We start from the raw sequence: 20,977 nt of genomic DNA on the forward strand, positions 1-20,977 counted from the left end.
ACCCCAACCAAATAACGGAAGCTCATGTATCCAATTTTATCGCATAAGGACGCTATTGATTTGAGATACGGCCATAGTAGCACAACCCGCCCCCTCCTCTTTGGGTAGAATATCGCTTGTAACCTAATAAATATTTGATGTCCATTACAACAGGCACAAACACACAACACAAGGGGGTAAACGAATATGTACATTTTCATCATTCTTTAAATGACAGAAATGAAATAAATACATGTTACCTAATGAACTAAACATGTTCCACTAACTTCCCACATCCTTCAATCAAAGAATAGCTGTACAAACAAATTATTATACAGTGTACAGTCAATCGGGGCACGTAAAAAACTACACTTCTAAGTTTTTCATTTCTAAGGCGGGCATTGTTGTTCCTCACCCTTCAAAATCGCCATCCGCTGAGACCTTGAGTAACCTTGCCTGTTATCAAGTATACCAATGTAATTTCGAAGCCTATACCGGTCAGAGTTTGTCAGGGAGAATGGCGGGTTGAGAATGAGCGATGGTGCTTCGACTAGAAGAAAGACCAAGAGGCGCACAGCTTTTGTATAGAACACTGCCGCACTTTCCATGTTACCCATTAGCTCATCAACCTACATATACAAGGAATACCAATTTACTTCTATCACTAGATTTCATAAGTTGATTCTCTTGAAGGTAATTTCGTGGATGATATACAGTTTGAATGATTTGGTTTTAAAAAGACAATGGTTTTCGGAGCCTTTCCAGCTAGTTTAATCTGTGTAAACAAAATTTAAAAGAGAAATGAATGGCATGTTTACAAATATGAGAATAGAGGAAAAAAGATGCTTACACCCCCAAGTTTCCCGAAATCCAGAGCAGATTGAAATATTGTCTCCATTGCATCTGGCATCTCTGCATGTCCTGTAACCATTAGAAAGTTAAACAGAAGATTATTAGAGAAGATTAACAAAAAAATTATGCTTTCATGTCAACTGAAGATATCAGGAAGAACCTAGCGTTCTTATTTAGCGAAACATGCATGCATAAATAAGACAAGAATGATGCAAAACTGGTTTCCAAATAACATCGATGAAATAGTTTCCACATTATAGGAGCAGAGAAACATTTGGTCTTACTGGTCGTAAGTACTTAACCAATGATGCATATGGCAAAACAAAAAAGGCTCCAGATGACATCTGAGAATTGAATGCATACCGGGCTCAATAGCCTTTGCAAGTTCCTCTGCATGCTCGACTTCTTGGAGAAATTCCCGCTCAATCTGAGAGGAAATATCTTCAGGTCCTTGAGTGTTAACATCAAGGCTTTCGTCCATATCAGGACTATTATGCTTCTTGCTGGTGGTCCTAAATCTTGTAGTTTCTTGACTCCGACTTCCTTCCATAGCTGAGGCAGCCTGTGTATGGCATATATGAAGAGCTTGCTTCCAAATTGCAAGAATTACAAGCTGAATTGAGAATGCTTCTCGATGCTTCCCTGCCTGAGTCTTTTCCCACCATAAAAAGAAACACACAGAGATACCGTAATCAGTTAAAACACATGGGAAATAGAAAAAATAATCAGTGTATAGCAGAGAAAACCCATCTTTCTGTATAGCAAATCAAGGGTCTAGTCTAGCTGCATCTGAAGCACATGCATGGAGGTACCAGTATCAACTCTTAGCACCAAAAGATTATATACGCTAATCTTAACAACAGTGCATTTTTCTGAATTTTTCCAATAAGGAACTTCTACATAGTTACTGATTTTACAGAGGGAACCATAAACAACTTCATACAAGTGGGCATCTCATGATTTACCTTTTCATGAACTAATTCAGTAATAGCAGACACACATTGCTGCAACGAACTAAGCCTTGTCATGCAGTGTGTTGATGGCTGCTCCAACGCATCTCCCATATCCGTTGATCCAAGTGACGTCCCTGGAGCAGAACTCTGACTATCCAAGCTTCCTATGCAACACACGTTACTATTAGCAGCTGCACCCTTGATTGGCATTGGGGCACTTGATGAGGTGGCTAAAGATTCTCGAGGGAGACTCTGTGATTTGTATAAAGAAGGGCTTGGTTTGGAAGCACTAGCTGAGGAAGAAGACACATCAACTGAAGGTCCAGACACAAGAACATAATCTTGATCAATCAACTCCAGCGAATCCATAACTGTGAACGCAAATAAGATAATAGATGCATGTTGTATTAAGACATTTCTGGATGTAGATAACTAATAACGAAATTAGAAGAGTACAACAGAATCCTACCTCTTGATCGAGCATTCACTGGTTTTTGGTGCACAGATCTTAGAGGGTCAGTTAGATTTCTATCTAATGGTCTATGGCCGTCCAACCTAAGACTAGAATTTTCTTTACGTGTTGCACTGCCATATCTGTACGAAGTGGTAGGTGATGCTTCCCGTCTATCACCTTTTGTATCGAGAGAAAATCCATAAGTGTACTTCATCGAGGACCTCCTCCTTGAAAAGGATGGGCTCCCCTCAGGGCCACTGGAATCATCATCTAAATGGAAAGGCAGACAATCCTCTTGAGAACTTTCCTCCATGTTCGTCATTGCATTGCATTCAGATGTAGGAAGTCCATCCACCATTCTTGATGCCCTCCTACTCCTGCATGAAACCGAGAATCATATTAAATATGAGGAAAATTTTTAGTCAAACACATGAAGACTGAACTATTTGCCTCATTTACCTTGCATATGGTGACTGTTGAGAAAGAAATGGGTGATCAAAGAACTCTTCAAATGTTAGGCGTTCCACTGTATACACAATAACAGAGAAAAACAATCAGAACTATGGGGTAATATTAGTTAAACAAATCAGGAGCTCAGCAGATTTCAATCATACTTCCATGCATGCATTCGTTCGTTCATCATTTTCCCTTTGTTTCTAGAATATATTGTATCACATATAAATCTGAGTTTCTTAAGATGCTTCCACATTACTTTAGTCTTCATCTGATGTTTGTTTTGGTCACCTTTTGAATCCTATTACCTTCTATTTACACATCTTCATCCCATCTGAGCCTAGTTTCTCTTATCTACCATTATTAGGAATCACTCTCAACCTTTTCCTAATGCAAACATTTTTTATTGTATTGTCTAGTCACTCCTATATCCATCTTAAATTCTAGTTCACATACTTTATTGGAGATAAGAATCTTGCAGGTTCTACTACACTATCCCTTTCTCACTTGTATCAAAAAACAAAAAAACAAAATGCGCTTAGACTTATTTGGAGCACTACCACAGTAAAGTAACTATGAACTCAATGTGTAACAACAAACCAACTTAGAATTCTTACATGCCTAAGCTGTATTCATCTTTTCAGTTCTTATAAAAGTGAAACTAAGCCAAGGTCGTTCTAATTATACAAGAAATCAACAGAACAATAATGATATATCGAGGTTTTACACTGATAGGAACCAGCTCATGCAGCTTGCTTCCATCTCTCACGCACAATCGAGAAACTTGGCAACATAAAAATGATTAAAGCCCGTTTTAGCATTCAATTATTGATCTGTTTTAGCCTAACTTGGAATTACACATGCAAATTTCACTTAATTATATTTTGGATTATGGAACCAAAACTAGATACCTGGATTGCGTCGTAACAATTTCTGACACAATTCCTTGCACTCTGAACTCAAATTGTTGCTATCTGAAGGGAACTGCAACTCAGTTGCTTTCAGTATGTTCTGAAGCAACTGCAAAACACATGAGAGAAATTAATTAAAAAGTGAGGCAGAAATACACTTGAAAATTACTGCTTTGGTCCATGCCTAGTATTAGCTTGAGGTCTGTGAAGAAAAGGAAACGGAAAAAGGGAAAGGTTTTGTAATTGAACCTGTATTTGATTGTTTCCTGTAAATGGGGTTCTCCCAGTTACAAGTTGAAATAAAATTGCACCAACACTCCAGAGATCTGCCTGCATATTCAGTTCAAGGTTAGTGGGAAAATCGCTCATGAAATAATTGTGATTGCCTATCAGTAGAGAAGAGTAAATTTCACCTTTGCATCATACTTTTGAAGTTGCATTATCTCTGGAGCCATATAAAGTGGGGAGCCACACAAGGTTTCAGCAAGGCCTCGAGGTTGCAGTGATCTGCCCAAAAAAGAAATTTTTGATGAGAATGAATGGGAAAGAGAGTCAACAAACACCATATGCAATCAATTACTAAAAGATAATAATGAAGTCAATGGACATGCTTGAATATATGGGGTAACGATTTACCCCAAAAAAAGGCAAAGCGACGATGACGTTTTTACCTTGCAAATCCAAAATCTGCAATCTTCAAGACTGAATTGTTGTCATTGGTGGACAGCAAGAGATTCTGTTCCAAGAATGATAAACATTACAAATGGAATGACATAGCAACGAAACCTTTCTGCAAAGACAAGATTACTACAAATCAAACAATATGCTATGACATCTCCGACCATCACTATTTAGTTATACATAAGTACCTAATCTTAGACCATTAAATATTTTTCTACAGCTGAGACTCAAATGGTGGAAATATTTTAATCCAGACAGTAGGAGTGCTATAATTCTAAAACTGATGCCCTCAGATTAGCTACTTATGCTAGCCCCTTACAACAGAATGCCTGTATATGTATGTGTAACGTATAGTGATGATCTCTTACCAGACAATCTAGCATGTTAGCTCGTTGTCTTATCAGAACATGTTATATTGCCTAGCATCAAGCAACATATTGATCAGATGGAATCATCAATCATGCATGATTATACGCTGTCCTGATCAATAATCTGACATTAGATTTTATGGTGAGAGATCATCACTATATAAATGGTAATGATCAAGTTGAAAAATATAACTAACCTAAACCACCATTGCACTAATTGAACAATCAAAATTTAATTATAATTAGCATTTGATTCAACAAGACCTGCGGCTTGAGATCCCGATGTATAAGATTGTTGTCACGGAGCATTTGTAGACCTGCCACTGTAAGTAACACAATTAATTCAAAATTAGTACATATACAACTCCTTATATATGCACACAGAAAAAGAAGATGATCTGAAGCAATAAAAATTCTGAGGCAAACCTAGCTGCTGCATGAAGTGCTTTGCAAGAGCTTCAGGCACTTTTCCATGACGTTGAATATACATAAAAAGATCGCCACCTCTGCAATACTCTAAGACAAGATTTATCTTCCCAGGAACCTGTTTTAATTGAATGGCAAACAAACATTATGAGAGAAACAAAGAAATGAGGGGTAATTTGAAAGCGATAACCGACAGCAAAAGTGAGATTAGTCTTTTCCCCACCTGTAAATCATAACAAAGTAAAGCAGAGCATCAGTTATATCTCTCTACTAATTAGGCAATTCCAAAGGTGTCTTCCATTTATGTACAAAAACAATTATTAAATGCCTAAAATGACAACTTCACATGCCAAATATCCGGTTCTCCAATGCTAGAAGTTTTTTGCCCCGCTAAGTTTCGCTGCCAACAAAGGGTTGGCGCTTTCTTTAGATACGCGGCAAGAAAATGCTGGAAGCATTACCCCATAACCTACTCACTTCCCTCAACTAAAGCAAAAGGTCATTTCAGCTTTCGCTCGAGTGCAGCCATTTTCAGTGGAAGTATTCGCATTTCTACATGTGTCATCAACCAAACAAATCCTAGAGGGATTTTCCGCCCACTACAGTTTATGTTCTTACTAAATGCGACAAGAAAATGCTGGAAGCACTACTCCATAACCTATTCACTTTCCTCAACCAATGCAGAAAGTTGTTTTAGTTTTCAATCAAGTGAGGCCATTTTTAGTTAAAGTATTCGCATTTCTACATGTGTCATCAACCAAACAAATCCTAGAGCGCTTTTCAGCCCGCTAATGTTTATGTTCTTACTAAATGCGACAAGAAAATGCAGTTGTTTCAATGCAGAGTACACAATCCCTGCAAATTTGATGCCTTAATTACATAAAGGAAATATTAAGATTCCACGAGCACCAGAAAGCAACAAAAAAGACTTCAATAAGCTCCTAGAGAGAGAAAGAGACAGAATTTTCTATGTATGAACTTTCCAAACAACACAGCTACACAAAGTAATCAAAGTCTCAAGTAAATTCAAAGCTTTCAGCATCCAGAAACCCCGAAAAATTCAAACCAAATCGAAACAGCAGAGCTCAATACACTTTCCCTCCATTTTCCCCAATTTTCTCAGCAACCAAACAGAACTTCACCCAAAAATATAAACAAACTAAAAAAACCCTAAATTCCACCAACCTCTATAATATCGTGCAACCGAATAATATTCGGGTGGTCAATCTTCTTCATTATGAAAATCTCCGACAACAGACTCTCCTGCAACTTCTTGTTCAGCCGCCCCGTCGCGATCTCCTTAATCGCCACCTCCGTTCCGTGGACCCGGTGGCGCGCGTGCCAAACCACCGAGAACGAACCCGACCCGATTTGCCGACCCACTACATATTCCCCGACGACCCTCCCCCTCCCGGACGCCTGAGCCATTTCTACCCCCTCCAAATAACCCAAAACCCTAGCGCCTCCGAACCCGAAACCCGAATCTTGAAGCTCCCGTATTTCCGAACTCGCCGTACCTCGTAAATAGATCTCTCGGGATTCGATTTCGACCCCTGTTTCGGTCGGATTCTGATAACGCGATGAGAGAGAAAGAGAGAAAAAAATTGGAGAGAGAGAGAGAGAGAGAGGCAGGGAGATCAATGGGAGGTTTTTTGTTTAATAATGCGGAGCGTAAGGTTGAAAAACTTGATATGATTAAGCCGATTAGAATATTTGATTAAGTAATCTGATAAACTTCGTAATCGTGATGATTGCAAAAAAGTGTGATTAGTGATAATAATTGAGATTAGTGGTCTTTTTTTTTTTTTTTTTTTTTTTTTTTTTTTGGTGGGGTGGAGTGAGAGGACCTTCGATAGCGTCCATGTGCGGGGACGGGGAGAGGCTGAAGAAAGAGAAAGCGTGGAGCTACAAGATTTACAGGGAGCGAGAGCGATGATTCCCTACGGATGCGTATATACGGTACAAATCGTGAGGGCGCGCACGCGAATGTCTTCTCTTAGAAGTAGTTTGGTATTGCTGTGCTTTGAAAAAAAAAACTACTTCTGCTATGATGTGAGGATAAGCAGCTGTAAAATAAAGCAGCAGAGTGTTTGGTAAACATTTTTGTAAAAGTGATTTTGAAAAAAAAAAAAAAAAAGTAGTATTATAGTGTTTGGTAAACTTTTATGTAAAACATACGTGAAAAAAAACCGATTTTTCAAAGCTGGGTTTTGCAGCTTCTTGTTTTTGGCTTTTTTCAAAACTATGAAAAAAAACTGAAGTTGAATGTTTACCAAACACAAAAACAACTCCTAGCTTTTTTTTATACTAGTTTTTTTTCAGAATTACCTCACTACCAAACCAGGTATTAGAACGGTCTATTGACAGGTGGCGCAGTGTGGTTGGCTCAAGCTATTTCCTGTTGAGGTTGGCAATGATGGGATTGAAACAGGGACAATGATTGAAATATGTTTACTCACCATAATAAAGTGATGATTATATTCACCACAAGTTTAATTTGATTTATCTAGTACAAATTTTAAATTTTAAAATAATTAAACGACAATTAGTAGATAATATTTTCATATTATGTGTTATTATATTAGTAAAGGAAAATTTTAATTTTTAGAGCATCTCCAATGAAGACGTTAAATGATAAATGTCAAATGTTAATTTGATAAGTGACATGGCAATGTTAGATTTTTTTTCTTACTCCAATCCATATATTTTTTTGTTACAAATGATATTTTTCAAACCAATTTTTAAAAAGAAATCAATAAAAATAAATTTTCTTAATTTATAATTGATGCATTAATGAGATTACATAATAAAATAATTAAGAAATCGGTTAGAGTTTCTTTCTATCTTTAAATTTGATTGCATCACTTGGAAGTTGGTATATCTTTTGAAGATGGTCTTAAGTCGCTAATTTTGTATTTTATCATTTGTATAGTAACACGTAATGTATCAACTCATGCTCTGAACACATTGAAAAATCCCTCTTAATTTAAGAACGGGTCGAAAATGCTCTCAATATCATGTTTGAATGACATTTCACGTGGTTATTTTGGGTCAATTCACGTGGTTATTGGTTTGAGGAGTGGAGTTACTTTTGCTGACGTGGATAGCAAAATTATCTGAAAAAAATAAAAAATAAAAAATGAAAACCCTTTTCCTCTTGCAGGCTTGCAGCGGGAAAAGGTTCTCTAATTAAAAACGAAATAATCGTGAATGGAATTGAAGAAAAAGGTAATAATAAAAGGGACCACATATTGTTAACCAATTATGTGATGGTGAGTTCATTTGTTAAATTAATCATAATAAGATTTTTTCGCTCTACAATAGCAGTTTTGAAGAGAAATTTCATACCATATCTTTTTTTTTTATTAAATGTTCTTCTCTCACGTAACATAAGGAGAAATATGCGCATACGGAAGTAATTGTTTTCTTGAATATAACATGGAAGCCAACATCACACAAGGTGTCACATCGCTACTCGGGCGGGATTACTTTCCATATCCGACTTCATCGTAACACGATATTGTCCATTTTGAGTCCCGACCACACCCTCACAGTTTTGTTTCTGAGAACTCACACGAGAACTTCCCAATGGGTCACCCATCATGGGAGTGCTGTCACGCGCTACTCGCTTAACTTCGGAGTTCCAACGGAACCCGAAACCAATGAGCTCCCAAAAGGCCTCGTGCTAGGTAGAGATGAGAATATACATATCAGAATCACTTCCCTGGACAATGTGGGATATCACACAAGGGCCTCCATATATATGTAAAAAATAAAATAAAATAAAAATGTTATAGCCTTATTTGATGAATTTTTATGCAAATTGCTCCAACGCCACAGAACAAATATAATATATAAATTCGTATTTTTCAAGAACCGTAAGTTCACACACCATTGAGTATTTTCATGTGAGTATAAGACGAATTGGTCGGTCTCAATTTAGAATGATAGTTGTTGTTTTGACATTTGTCACTATGTAAATAATGCAAAAATAAATAGGTAGATGACGTAATGCACCGTTGGGAAATAATATCATAACTCTTGTATAAAAAAATTCATAACTCTGCAAAGTAACAAAACATAAAAGTTTTGTTTTTTAATGAGTTTTGTCTCTCTCCTCAAGTAAGGTTTTGCTTTTATTTGATGGTCGATTTTCTGACATCTTGAGAAATTGAGAATACATTGAGAAGTAAGAACTGCATTACGAGTCACATAATCACTTACAAAGCAAAACACATGAGAAAGATGCTTATAAAATCACTTCAACATTTTAGGCCATGTTTTTTTTTTTTTTTTTTTTTTTGCCAAAAAAAAAAAAAACAGCTTTACTTTAAACTTAAGCAATTAAAAAGTGTTTAGTAAAAATAAAATATCTTGCTTATCTTATAACAATGACATCTAAACAACAACTTTTAAAGGCAGCATGTAGATTATCTTTAAAAACTAGTTTAATAAAAAGCGAATTTTAGTCTTTAATGAATATTTTCGATTCTTGCAATGCCTTGATTAGTTTTTCAAAATTGACATTGTTTAACCTTTGTTGCTCACTTTATCTCTTGGGAACAAAGTGACCGCCACCACCACACATTACTTCAAACACTAACCTTACCCAACTACTGTCATTACCACCACCATAACTACACTACTACCATCACAACCATCACCACCACTGTCGTTGTCAATGCCACCACTACTGCCATCACCACCATAACCATAGTCGCTACCACTGCCACCACAAACACAAGTGCCACTAACATCTACCATCATTGTTACCTCTACATCCCAACCACCATAACCCATTATTGGCACCACCACCATGCCTCCATCCTTTGTCACTACCATCACCACTGTTGCCACACCACCACTACCCTCACCATTGTTGCATCACCACCACCCCACTACCATGTCCATTTTTTTCATTATATACAATTATATTATTTTACATTAAAATTTACGAAATGGTTTTACATAACTTTTCATACTCACAACACTTTTAAAATATAGTTTATCAAACGCTCAACTGCTTTATTTTACAACTAATTATTCTTAAAACATTAAAAAAAAAAAAACAGTTTTTAAAAAAGCATGGCAAATTCCGAACTGCCCCTACTGGCTATTGTGACACCGTGCATATGCTTGGTGCGAATCACTTCGAAACCCTCATGGTTAATCACAAAATAGCAACAACTCATAGCTATAGCGTCTGGGTGGTGTAGTCGGTTATCACGCTAGTCTCACACACTAGAGGTCCCCGGTTCGAACCCGGGCTCAGACATTTATTTTTTTAATTTTCGCGGGTGGCGGCCTACTCGCCAGTATCCCGAGTCGTTAACTTGGTCCAGTCTCCTTCCCCAGCGTATAATTCATTTCCCCCAATTCCTCAAATTTCCATATCAAAAAACCCACCACCACCCAACTCCCTCCGATCCCTTCTTTCCCGACGATTCTGTTTCTTTTTCCGTCACCCAACCACCGTTTCAACATCGCGGTCTCCTTCTTCCTCAGTCCTCACCTTCTTCTCCGTTCGGCTCAGTCTTAGCTAGGGTTTCGAAGCGCCGCCACAGAAATGGATTGGGGCAACGTCACGGCGGAGGATGTGATCGACGCCCTCCGCGAAGTCGACTGGTCTTCTCCGCCGCGCCCTCTCTCCGAATTCTTCTCCAGGTTCACCATCCCCAGATCCTCCTCCAAATGGAATAGCCGCCTCAAATGCAATCTTTACTAGTACGATCCCTCCCCCTCTCTCTCTCTCTCTCTCCCTCTCTCCCTCCTAATTCACCTTATTTGATTTGGCTGTTGTAATACGAATGTAAGACTTAATTTTCTTGTACTAAATTCAGCTCAAATTTTGATGTTTTTGCGATTAGATGTTTGAATTATTCATTTAGTTATGATTAATCGTTTTTTTTTTTAATTTCCGGTTTTTTGAATTTTGTGCAGTTACAGGACCAATTACTTCCTTTTGATCGTGTTAGTCCTTGGTGAGCAAACAAGGCAGCCTAAATCACTTTCTCTAATTGCCAATCTTATGCCTTATCTGTGCGTGTAAATGTGTGTTAAAATCTCAAATTTCAACTGCAGGCTTGGCTTTTCTCCGGAGGCCACTCGCTCTTATTGCGGCTGTTCTTACTGCGCTCAGCATTGCATTTCTTAATGACAGGTAATACACTCTAATCTTGCTCACATACTAGTGATTACTTTTTGGATTAATCGGCTATCCGGCTCAGTGCATTAATTTAGCATTCCTTGTCAAATCTTCTTATCAGTTTTTTTATTTGCAAATCACTGCACTGTCCTTGTTGTGGTTTATACCTCGGCGTTTGTTTTAGCATGTTATAGTTTTACAGTTATTTGCAGAATAACTTAGTATCGCCAATTAATTTTGGAGTTGTGAAAGGTGAAATAGAGTATTTAAAGTTCAGTTTCTATATATTTGTGCCCTTAGATGAGTCTACTTAAACCATTTAGGTCTCGTTTGGTGTCTGGGATATAGTGGGTTATCCATTCCAATCCAATCTAATCCTAGATACCAAACATAGTGTCGTCTATAGTCATTGTTTTCATAGTAAACGAATTTGTATTTCGATGATATATCATCACTTCTCAACAGTTGAGTCAACAGTTAAGGGTCATCCTGAAATCCCTGATCTTCCAACAAGCGTCTTGCATAAGCTGTATGATCCCTTATTTACTTATGGGTTACTATCTGTTATTTATTTAAGGCATTATTGTAAGTACCATTTTTTACAGCTTTGCAGGTACCTTTAGTGAGAAAGTTTCAAGAACCGTGAGACAATTCTCTCCACATTTAGCTGCTAAAATGAGACCTCCTCTTACGTAAGTTTTGTTGCTTATCATTTGGCCTACTATGAACCGTGTGCAGTTGTTTCATAGACTGTTTAATTATTTCCAGGCCTGTAATTCGTGGACGTCCATCAGCTAAAAGAGCAATATTCATATGTGGTCGGCCTCGATGGGTGTTTGTCATGATATTCTCTTCTGGTACGTAAATCCTCTTCCCTATTTTTGTTCTGGAGTAGTCAAAGCAAGCTAGTTTGTGACTTCAATATTTGTTTTGGTGTTTATTTATATCAACAAGCAATTATTTCATTACTTACTAACCATTCATTTCCTATGTGTAGTGAGTTTCATTCTATGGTTTGTCACCTGTGGTCTCTTAACTGTGTTGTGGGCACTCGCTTTTGGACTTCTTGGTATGTTCCTTTCCTATAATCCATATTCTTTTAACTCACATGCTGTATGCTTTGTAATTGATTTACTCTCTGTTCCTCTGTCTCTTTCTCCATCTGTCTTGCAGCCACTTTGTTGCATGCAAGCTTCAGAACACCAAATTTGAAAGCACGCCTGAACACTTACCATGAGGAATTTCGCGCAGTTTGGCGCAACTATAGTGAGCTGTAGCCTTCCTAAGATGTGAGTGAATCCTGCTTTGATTCTTATTTGTCTATTTTTTGTGCGGGTTCGTTTTGTTTTGTACTCGCTGTTAATCATGTACGTTTCTAGTTCACATTCAGTGGGTACGAATGAATTGATACAGTTTTGTTTTACATGTTTCTTCTTCAACAGCCTTTTATTGTTTCTATTTAGACATTGTGCTGTTGATTGTGAATTTCATACAAGATATGTGATTCTAAACTTGAGCTTCGCTGTGGCTGCTTTCAAATAACATTGGTTAAACTGGAGTTCTCGGGACTCGGGTAAAAGCTGCCTCTTACCCTTGCAAATCACCAGCAGGATGTAAATTCTGATGAACTTTGTTAATGTAAAGAAAATTGCTTCATTTTGCTGTCCGTTTGTGTAAGAAACATTGAAGAGGGCCTTACTTTGTGCAGTCGTTGCTAACATTCATAGAACATATGAGCGTGCGTTCTTTGTGCCCTCTCTACTTGCCATAAACTCTGTTGCTTTTAATAGAATGCAGTGATTTAGTTTAGTTGCATGAGTTATATGATCTAGTGCTTTTGAAAATATGCCCATAAAGGATATTGTATGTTGGAATTAGTTCTGTTAGTAGGTTTCCGTTGCTTGATGAGATTAGAGTTTACGTTTGATTAGTCTAATCATGTGACGAGAGAGATATAGAAAGAATCGTAACCATGGATTCATGGTTCGATTGTAAAACAATTTTAATGACCGGCTGCAAACCTAGAGACAGGTTTCTGGATTTGTTTTTAAAACAAGATACATCCTTTGCTATTGAGTGGTCAACTGGGTTTCCTGATAATTAATCATGGAAAAATGAGATTAATTTGATTAGAACAGCTAAACTGGTTTGTTAATCTAACCTAACACCGCCTACTTTATACAAAGGAATATTAAAATGCCAGCCAATGAATTTAGCTGGGAAAAAAGAAAGAAAAAAGAGAAGGGAAAGGAAAGAAAACTTTTACAGATGTTTTATTATCATCCGGAAAGTAGTGTAATATTTAAAAAAGCTTCAATAGTATTTGAGAGTGGGGTTCGTATAGCACGCAAAAGCAACAAATCCATTTTTTTTTTAATAAAAGTAGCAAAAAATGTTATTTGCTCACGTGCTTAAGTTGTTATGACTGATTCACTGTACAATTTAACTTAAATTTGTCGCCTTTGGGCCAAATTTTTCATATTATTGAGTAGCAAAGTAAACAGTTTTGCTGATAAATTTTTGTATTTAATTCTATCCTTTTAACTTTTTATTGATTTTTTTTTTCACAAAAAAAAAAAAAAAAAAAAAAAAAAAAAAAAAAACCCTATTAGAGCATTTTCAGAGGAGAAGTCCAAAAGTCCACAAGCAATAACAGTAAAAAATGACGCCTTCATTGTTTTCAACCGAAATACCAATTTCTATGTAACATGACATGGATTGACATCATTTTGACAACAACTTCAAATCTATTTGTAGTAATTGATAATTAATTAATTTTTAATCATTTTTATTATTATTGATTGTTCTAAAAATACTTATCACAAGTATAAAAATAAATAATGTAATAAATAATAATTTGAATTTGACACATCGAATGGAGAACAAAATTTTAAAAAAGATTAAACTGCCACAAAAACTTTTAAATGTAAATTTTACGTTTAAAATTTAACATCTTCTTGAGATATAGTTTTTTCGTAGCTTAAAATAAGAGATGCGGAGAATTACGGGACATTGGTTGCTTTAAGGCTTCAATCTACAGACCGGCCCATAGCCCACGTGCAGCACTACAATTAATTCCCCTGCTCCAGATTTCATTCGCTGCTGACTCCTCCACACGAGAACGAGATCATACCTTGATTCCATTAGTCTTCTCGTTTTAATTCCTTCCAATAATAAATTAAAGATACGTAGCAGTATGGCGTGAAAAAATACCATCTTAAATCTTTCAAATTAATTAAGATTGTGATTGTATAAATTTTTATAGAATTTTGTCGTATTTTTAGATAGTTTTTTAGTTGTAGTTACACTATTTTTTTACATCATACTGCATAAATATATATATGTATATATCTTCTTCTTTTTTTTCTCATATATATCTATCTTGTTCATGCATACACAAAATTATTCTGCTGATTTTGTATACGCAATATTATGTTGTATTATGTTAGTGGATATTGTTATGTTGAATTGTTTGAGTAAAATAAAGAACAAGAAAATAGAAGTAAAAACTAAAGATTTAAAAGGTTTAGAAGGTAGATAAATAACACTTTAATGATCGACAAATTAATTTTTTGATGCGTACGCATTAATTTTCTTGATGTCGGGGGGTCTAACCGTATTACACACACACACAGAAACAGCATGCATGCATGAAAAGTTGTTAAGACTACACGACGGTGAAAATTATTTAAGCAGAGGAGCGGAGGGAGGAGGGAGGAGGAGGATCGCTGGTTAATATCGGAATTGGGAAGAGTCAATATCATGAAGCATTTTCTGTACTTGGCAGCAGGTATAGGGACGGCATGCTGTATCATAGTAGTGTTAGGTCTGATATGTTTCTGCCTCGGTTCCAATCCTCGCCTAAATGCCAATGGAAGCTCCGGAAACGCCTGCATTAGCTGCGATGCTGGGGCCGTTTGTTGAATATTTAGACATTCTCTTCCTCAACCCCCCGCCCCCTCTCTTCATCCCTGTTCTCTCCTTTTAGCTTTTCCATGGTTAAGACCAGCTGTTTTAGTGTAGAAAGAAGTGAATTAGGGTTTTCGAGAGTCTCTAAGATTTGACTGTTTTCCCCTCATTTCTTGCTCTAAAATACGAAGGTCTGTACATTAAATACATGGTTGTTATGAGAGCCCTATATATCATGTCAATTGTGCTACAGTAAAACATAATTGCTACTAACAAGGCTCAAATCAATTAAAAGAGATCTTCTAATTCCAATTACGAATTCGTTAGGCCCCTTCGGAACAGCCTCACAAATTCATAATTTTTATTCATTTTACCATTTCTCATAATCAGATTTTGTTAACTACATATTTGCAGCTCGCCAATTTAAACCAGACTCAAGAATGCAGGTTAAACTCAAGTGTCTAAATCTCATGTATATTGTGAAGTCAGATATAAAATATTAGTACTCTTGTAGCTGGTTATTTTCCAAGTAATTTGTTGACTAATTGACGCTTCTCTTCAGCTATTAAAACTTGGAAAAGGATGATCGTCAGATCCTTTTCCTAAGGATTCTAGAGATCCCACAATTGTTTTTATTCATCGTACATCGTACAGTTACAAATCATTTAAAATTTAAAATTCAAATATAAATAGTATTTAACGAAAACTGACCACATAATATATGATAAACAGACATGATTGCGTGATCCCTAGGAAAAGGATCCGACCTTTAAACTTCCCATGATGCTCTTTTTTCTTTTCTTATTCTATTACTTTGTCAGGATCTGATCTGGTAATTTCAATTCCGATTGTAATAATGTTGGGTTGTCTCCATTTATCCATATAATAGGCAAATTTAATTAGTATTTTCTTATGCCTAATTAGGTGGGCCTTCTCATCAACATATGATTGGAACGTACTGCCCTCGTCAACTATTAATTAAGAGAGTAATGTTAGATAAATTAAATTTGTAGATTAAATTTACAAACTAAATAATGTATTATTAACAAAAAAATAAGCACGTCAATCAAAAATTTAATCATCAACTTTTATATCATTTAATTTACAAGATTTAGTCTACAAGTTTGGTTTCTCTAACATTACATGAGATACTCTGTCAATCAATGGTCATAGGGATTGGAACTGGGAGACATTGAGGGGTTCCCATGTGACTTAATGTAAGAAAAGTAGAAATCAAATCCATCTAGCTGCATGCTAGTCATTTGAGGTGTTACCATATGGGCTCCATTTAAATCACGAGAACAGGAGACCCTAATTATATTTACAATTAGTACCAGATAATCAGAAGGATAAGCTTGCTCAAAAAGACTTGACCCAAATTGCATGATAAATCTAAACAAGCTAAACCATTAGTGACAAAAAAAATTTCAGTGTAAAGATGGGGAATTTTACAAGACCAACTTTGGTGCATAAGGGTACTATAATTTAGTACCAAACTTCCCAAAGGGTAATTATCCACTTTTGCATTTGAAATCAATTGTATAGCAAGTGCAGAATTCGATTTCACCATAAACTTCTTAATTCCATTATTTCATGCAAATTGCAGCTCAATAAAAAAACACTCCAAACTTCAACACAGAGAATCTCACCTCGACCAAGATTAGCACAAAAATAAAAAATCCATGCCCCTGACGAATTTTTGAGGACACCGCTAGCACCAATGAATTGTCTTCCCCCCTTACGACACCATTCAACATATTCACTTAGATGGAATTAAAATACAAGGTGATTAATAAATACGTCTCAAGGAATGAAAATGTAATTAGCTAAGTGTGTCTCGATGAAAATATGTACTTCATCGCAGTTTCAACTAATTACCATTACCCAATGGGAGTTGTTTATACCCAAATAATTATATATCATTGTCGTACTAAAAAGAGTTAGTGAATATGTATTGGGGCTTTAAATTCTGGATTTGATGACACGGTCAATTTTCTTACAAAAGCTAACCAAATGCAGAATGTACTTCAAAGAACCACATGCAATACATTCGAAATTCATTTTTTTTTCTTCTGCTTCTTTTAATATCTTACTAAGTTTTGGGTATAAAGTTTTTGAGTAAACAAACCATTCAATGGTCTGAAAATGGCTTTAGATAAGGGTGTTATGAAGATACTTGTTGAATTTGACTCTGCTGTTTCAGTGTCACTCTTCAAATGATTTGCACTCCTTGGCTTCTTTGTTAATATGGCTGTCATCACTTGATTGCTCAAATTTGAGCAATGTGATCTTAGTCATGTTTATAGAGAAAGGAATATGATGGTTGATGGCTTGGCAAAACTAAGTTTTTATTTCGACCTAGATTGTATTATCTATTATGTTAGATGACCCTCCTGCTTCAATTGTTGATTTACTCCTAGATGATATTTTCGGGGTTGCTAGGACCCGGGTTGTTTGTGCAAGCCCCATGAGCATGATGTTTTTTTGTTTAGTGATTTTGCTTGGGCTTTAGGTCCCTTTGTAACCAAATAAAAAAAAAAAAAAACCATTACGCCTTATTAATATTCTGGATTTGGAGTCCGTTCATCCAAAGGTTGCGTGAAAATTGCTAAATGGACTTGCATAAGTAATTGTTACGTAAGCATAACCCAAATCATGGAGTGCCAATTACATATTTGGAACATTAATCGTTATATGTATAGCTGTCAAAGACTCGAAAGTAACAATAATACTTGCACACGTAATCCCATCTACATATCTACACCAACATGGCAAAACTCCTCGTACGATCGACAAATCATATATATAATGGAGGTGGATTGTCTCCCTCTCATTTCCATACTTTCCTCATGCTCTCTTATTTGTGTGGTCACGGTTAAGCCACATCAACATTTTATATTCCTATTACTTTTTGTTTTATTATTTGTATAAAAAATTAATATAAAATGTTGACGTGGTTTAACCGTGACCATACATCACAGGAGGGTATGAAAAAAATATGGAAATGGAAGGGCAGACAATCCACCTCTATATATAATATAGTATTTGATCCGCACACGGATACTTGTCATGTTACGAAGACCCCCTACAAAAAAACTACCAAATGGAGCCAAAATCATTATATACGTGCTCTTCTGGTTATGGTTTGCGTAACCGCGCGCGTTTGACTTGTCCATTCGACCACTAGTCAATGGTTATATTATTCAAACTAACACATGTTAATTTGAAACTAATTTAATAAAATTCAACCTTGAATCATTAAGCAAACGTTTTAGTAAATGTTTGTCTATAAAAGGGGAGAATGTTGGGAGCATCAAGCAGACAATAGTAGATAAATATGGAGCCTTGGAAAATCTTCCTGATTGTTGTGTTCGTTGGAATGGCTGTAGTTACTGCGTTAGGTTTTTTTTGTAGAGGACGTACCTCGGTAGGCTTTGGTGGTGGAGGAACTTCTGGTGGTAATCTTCATCACCATGGTCATAATCATGCTGCAGGAGGAGGTTTCCATGGCGGAGCAGACTTTGGCGGTGGAGCCCATGGTGGTGGAGCTGATTTTGGTGGTGGCGGAGGAGGAGCAGGAGGAGGACTTGGTAGCAGTGCATGTTGAAAGCAAATTCATTTCTCACCATATGGTGCCCTAGTTTGTTGTCTTGCTTTTAGCAGTTAGTTTGATACTAGGTCTGATTCAGATTTGTAAGGGTGATGCTAGAGAAACCATCTACTCAAACTATATATTGTAGACCACATTATTTTACGGTTGATAGTTGAACTGCTTCTTTAAATCATTAAATAAATAATTCAACCATCAAACGTCACATCACGTGGTTTAGAAAATATAGTCTAAAAAACATGATCTTCCTAGTATTTTCCGAGTTCCGATTTGCAGTATTCTTCTTTATAAGTTTCTTTATAAGTTCCGATTTGCAGTATTCTTCTTTATAAGTTTCATTTTTATTATTATTGGTTGTTCTAAAAATACTTATCACAAGTATAAAAATAAATAATGTAATAAATAATAATTTGAAATTGACACATCGGATGGAGAACAAAATTTAAAAAAAGATTAAACTGCCCCATAAACTTTTAAATGTAAATTTTACTTTTAAAATTTAACATCTTCTTGAGATATATAGTTTTCACGTGGCTTAAAATAAGAGATGAGGAGAATTACGGGACATTGGTTGCTTTAAGGCTTCAATCTACAGACCGGCCCATAACCCACGTGCAGCACTACAATTAATTCCCCTGCTCCAGATTTCATTCGCTGCTGATTCCTCCACACGAGAACGAGATCATACCTTGATTCCATTAGTCTTCTCGTTTTAATTCCTTCCAATAATAAATTAAAGATACGTAGCAGTATGGCGTGAAAAAATACCATCATAAATCTACTAGGTGTTGCACTTCAAATTAATTAAGATATTTTTAGATAGTTTTTTAGTTGTAGTTATACTATTTTTTTACATCATACTGCATAAATATATATATATATATCTTTTTTTTTTTTCTCATATATATCTATCTTGTTCATGCATACACAATACTATTCTGCTGATTTTGTATACGCAATATTATGTTTTATTCCGTTAGTGGATATTGTTATGTTGAATTGTTTGAGTAAAAAAAAGAACAAGAAAATAGAAGTAAAAACTAAAGATTTAAAAGGTTTAGAAGGTAGATATATAACACTTTAATGATCGACAAATTAATTTTTTGATGCGTACGCATTAATTTTCTTGATGTCGGGGGGGGGGGGGGGGGGTGTAACAGTATTACACACACAGAGAAACAGCATGCATGCATGAAAAGTTGTTAAGACTACACGACGGCGAAAATTATTTAAGCAGAGGAGCGGAGGGAGGAGGAGGATCACTGGTTAATATCGGAATTGGGAAGAGTCAATATCATGAAGCATTTTCTGTACTTGGCAGCAGGCATAGGGACGGCATGCTGTATCATAGTAGTGTTAGGTCTGATCTGTTTCTGCCTCGGTTCCAATCCTCGCCTAAATGCCAATGGAAGCTCCGGAAACGCCTGCATTAGCTGCGATGCTGGGGCCGTTTGTTGAATATTTAGTCATTCTATTCCTCAACCCCCCGCCCCCTCTCTTCATCCCTGTTCTCTCCTTTTAGCTTTTTCCATGGTTAAGACCAGCTGTTTTAGTCTACAAGACCAGCTGTTCATCCCTATATATCATGTCATTTGTGCTACAGTAAAACATAATTGCTACTAACAAGGCTCAAATCAATTAAAAGAGATCTTCTAATTCCAATCACGAATTCGTTAGGACCCTTCGGAACAGCCTCACAAATTCATAATTTTTATTCATTTTACCATTTCTCATAACCAGATTTTGTTAACTAAATATTTGCAACTTGCCAATTTAAACCAAACTCAAGGATGCGGGTTAAACTCAAGTGTCTAAATCTCATGTATATAGTGAAGTCAGATATAAAATATTAGTACTCTTGTAGTTGGTTATTTTCCAAGTAATTTGTTGACTAATTGACGCTTCTCTTCAGCTATTAAAACTTGGAAAAGGATGTCGTCGGATCCTTTTCCTAAGGATTCTAGAGATACTGCAATCATGTCTATTCATCGTACATCGTACAGTTACAAATTATTTAAAATTTAAAATTCAAATATAAATAGTATTTAATGAAAATTGACCGTATAATATATGATAAACAGACATGATTCCGGGATCCCTAGGAAAAGGATCCGGCCTTCAAACTTCCCATGATGCTCTTTTTTCTTTTCTTATTCTATTACTTTGTTAGGATCTGATCTGGTAATTTCGATTCCGATTGTAATAATGTTGGGTTGTCTCCATTTATCCATATAAT

General features: G+C 36.1%; 2 protein-coding genes and 1 non-coding gene across 7 annotated transcripts; 2 read left to right on the forward strand and 1 right to left on the reverse strand.

Annotated features, from left to right (window-relative positions):
* Positions 1–177: 177 nt before the first annotated feature.
* LOC137745768 (serine/threonine-protein kinase ATG1c) lies at positions 178–6,944 on the reverse strand. 3 transcript variants are annotated; one of them, XM_068485776.2, is made up of 13 exons: positions 6,263–6,944; positions 5,078–5,195; positions 4,916–4,974; positions 4,274–4,338; positions 4,016–4,109; positions 3,852–3,932; positions 3,603–3,711; positions 2,698–2,764; positions 2,254–2,615; positions 1,797–2,155; positions 1,195–1,483; positions 830–900; positions 178–608 (listed from the first exon to the last, which is right to left on the reverse strand). In XM_068485776.2, the coding sequence occupies exons 1-13, from the start codon at positions 6,503–6,505 to the stop codon at positions 369–371; spliced, it is 2,157 nt and encodes a 718-aa protein (XP_068341877.2). In that variant the 5' UTR covers positions 6,506–6,944; the 3' UTR covers positions 178–368. The 3 variants fall into 3 exon arrangements, with proteins under 3 accessions (XP_068341877.2, XP_068341878.2, XP_088536819.1); XM_068485777.2 differs by having other exon boundaries at positions 4,274–4,392; positions 6,263–6,826; XM_088680693.1 differs by having other exon boundaries at positions 4,239–4,338; positions 6,263–6,707.
* A 3,334-nt stretch (positions 6,945–10,278) lies between these two features.
* On the forward strand, positions 10,279–10,352 carry TRNAV-CAC (transfer RNA valine (anticodon CAC)). Its single transcript has one exon. It is a non-coding gene; the product is annotated as a tRNA-Val (tRNA).
* Positions 10,353–10,434: 82 nt separating this feature from the next.
* LOC137744947 (PRA1 family protein A1) lies at positions 10,435–13,031 on the forward strand. 3 transcript variants are annotated; one of them, XM_068484769.2, is made up of 8 exons: positions 10,435–10,801; positions 11,018–11,058; positions 11,159–11,237; positions 11,828–11,914; positions 11,991–12,079; positions 12,220–12,291; positions 12,396–12,511; positions 12,719–13,031. In XM_068484769.2, the coding sequence occupies exons 1-7, from the start codon at positions 10,644–10,646 to the stop codon at positions 12,497–12,499; spliced, it is 630 nt and encodes a 209-aa protein (XP_068340870.2). In that variant the 5' UTR covers positions 10,435–10,643; the 3' UTR covers positions 12,500–12,511; positions 12,719–13,031. The 3 variants fall into 3 exon arrangements, with proteins under 3 accessions (XP_068340870.2, XP_068340869.2, XP_068340871.2); XM_068484768.2 differs by having other exon boundaries at positions 10,436–10,801; positions 12,665–13,031; XM_068484770.2 differs by having other exon boundaries at positions 10,436–10,801; positions 12,686–13,031.
* Positions 13,032–20,977: the final 7,946 nt, after the last annotated feature.

This window comes from Pyrus communis, chromosome 12 (genome assembly GCF_041283825.1).
Source record: "Pyrus communis isolate YQ-2024b chromosome 12, ASM4128382v1, whole genome shotgun sequence".
Classification (NCBI taxonomy): Eukaryota; Viridiplantae; Streptophyta; class Magnoliopsida; order Rosales; family Rosaceae; genus Pyrus; species Pyrus communis.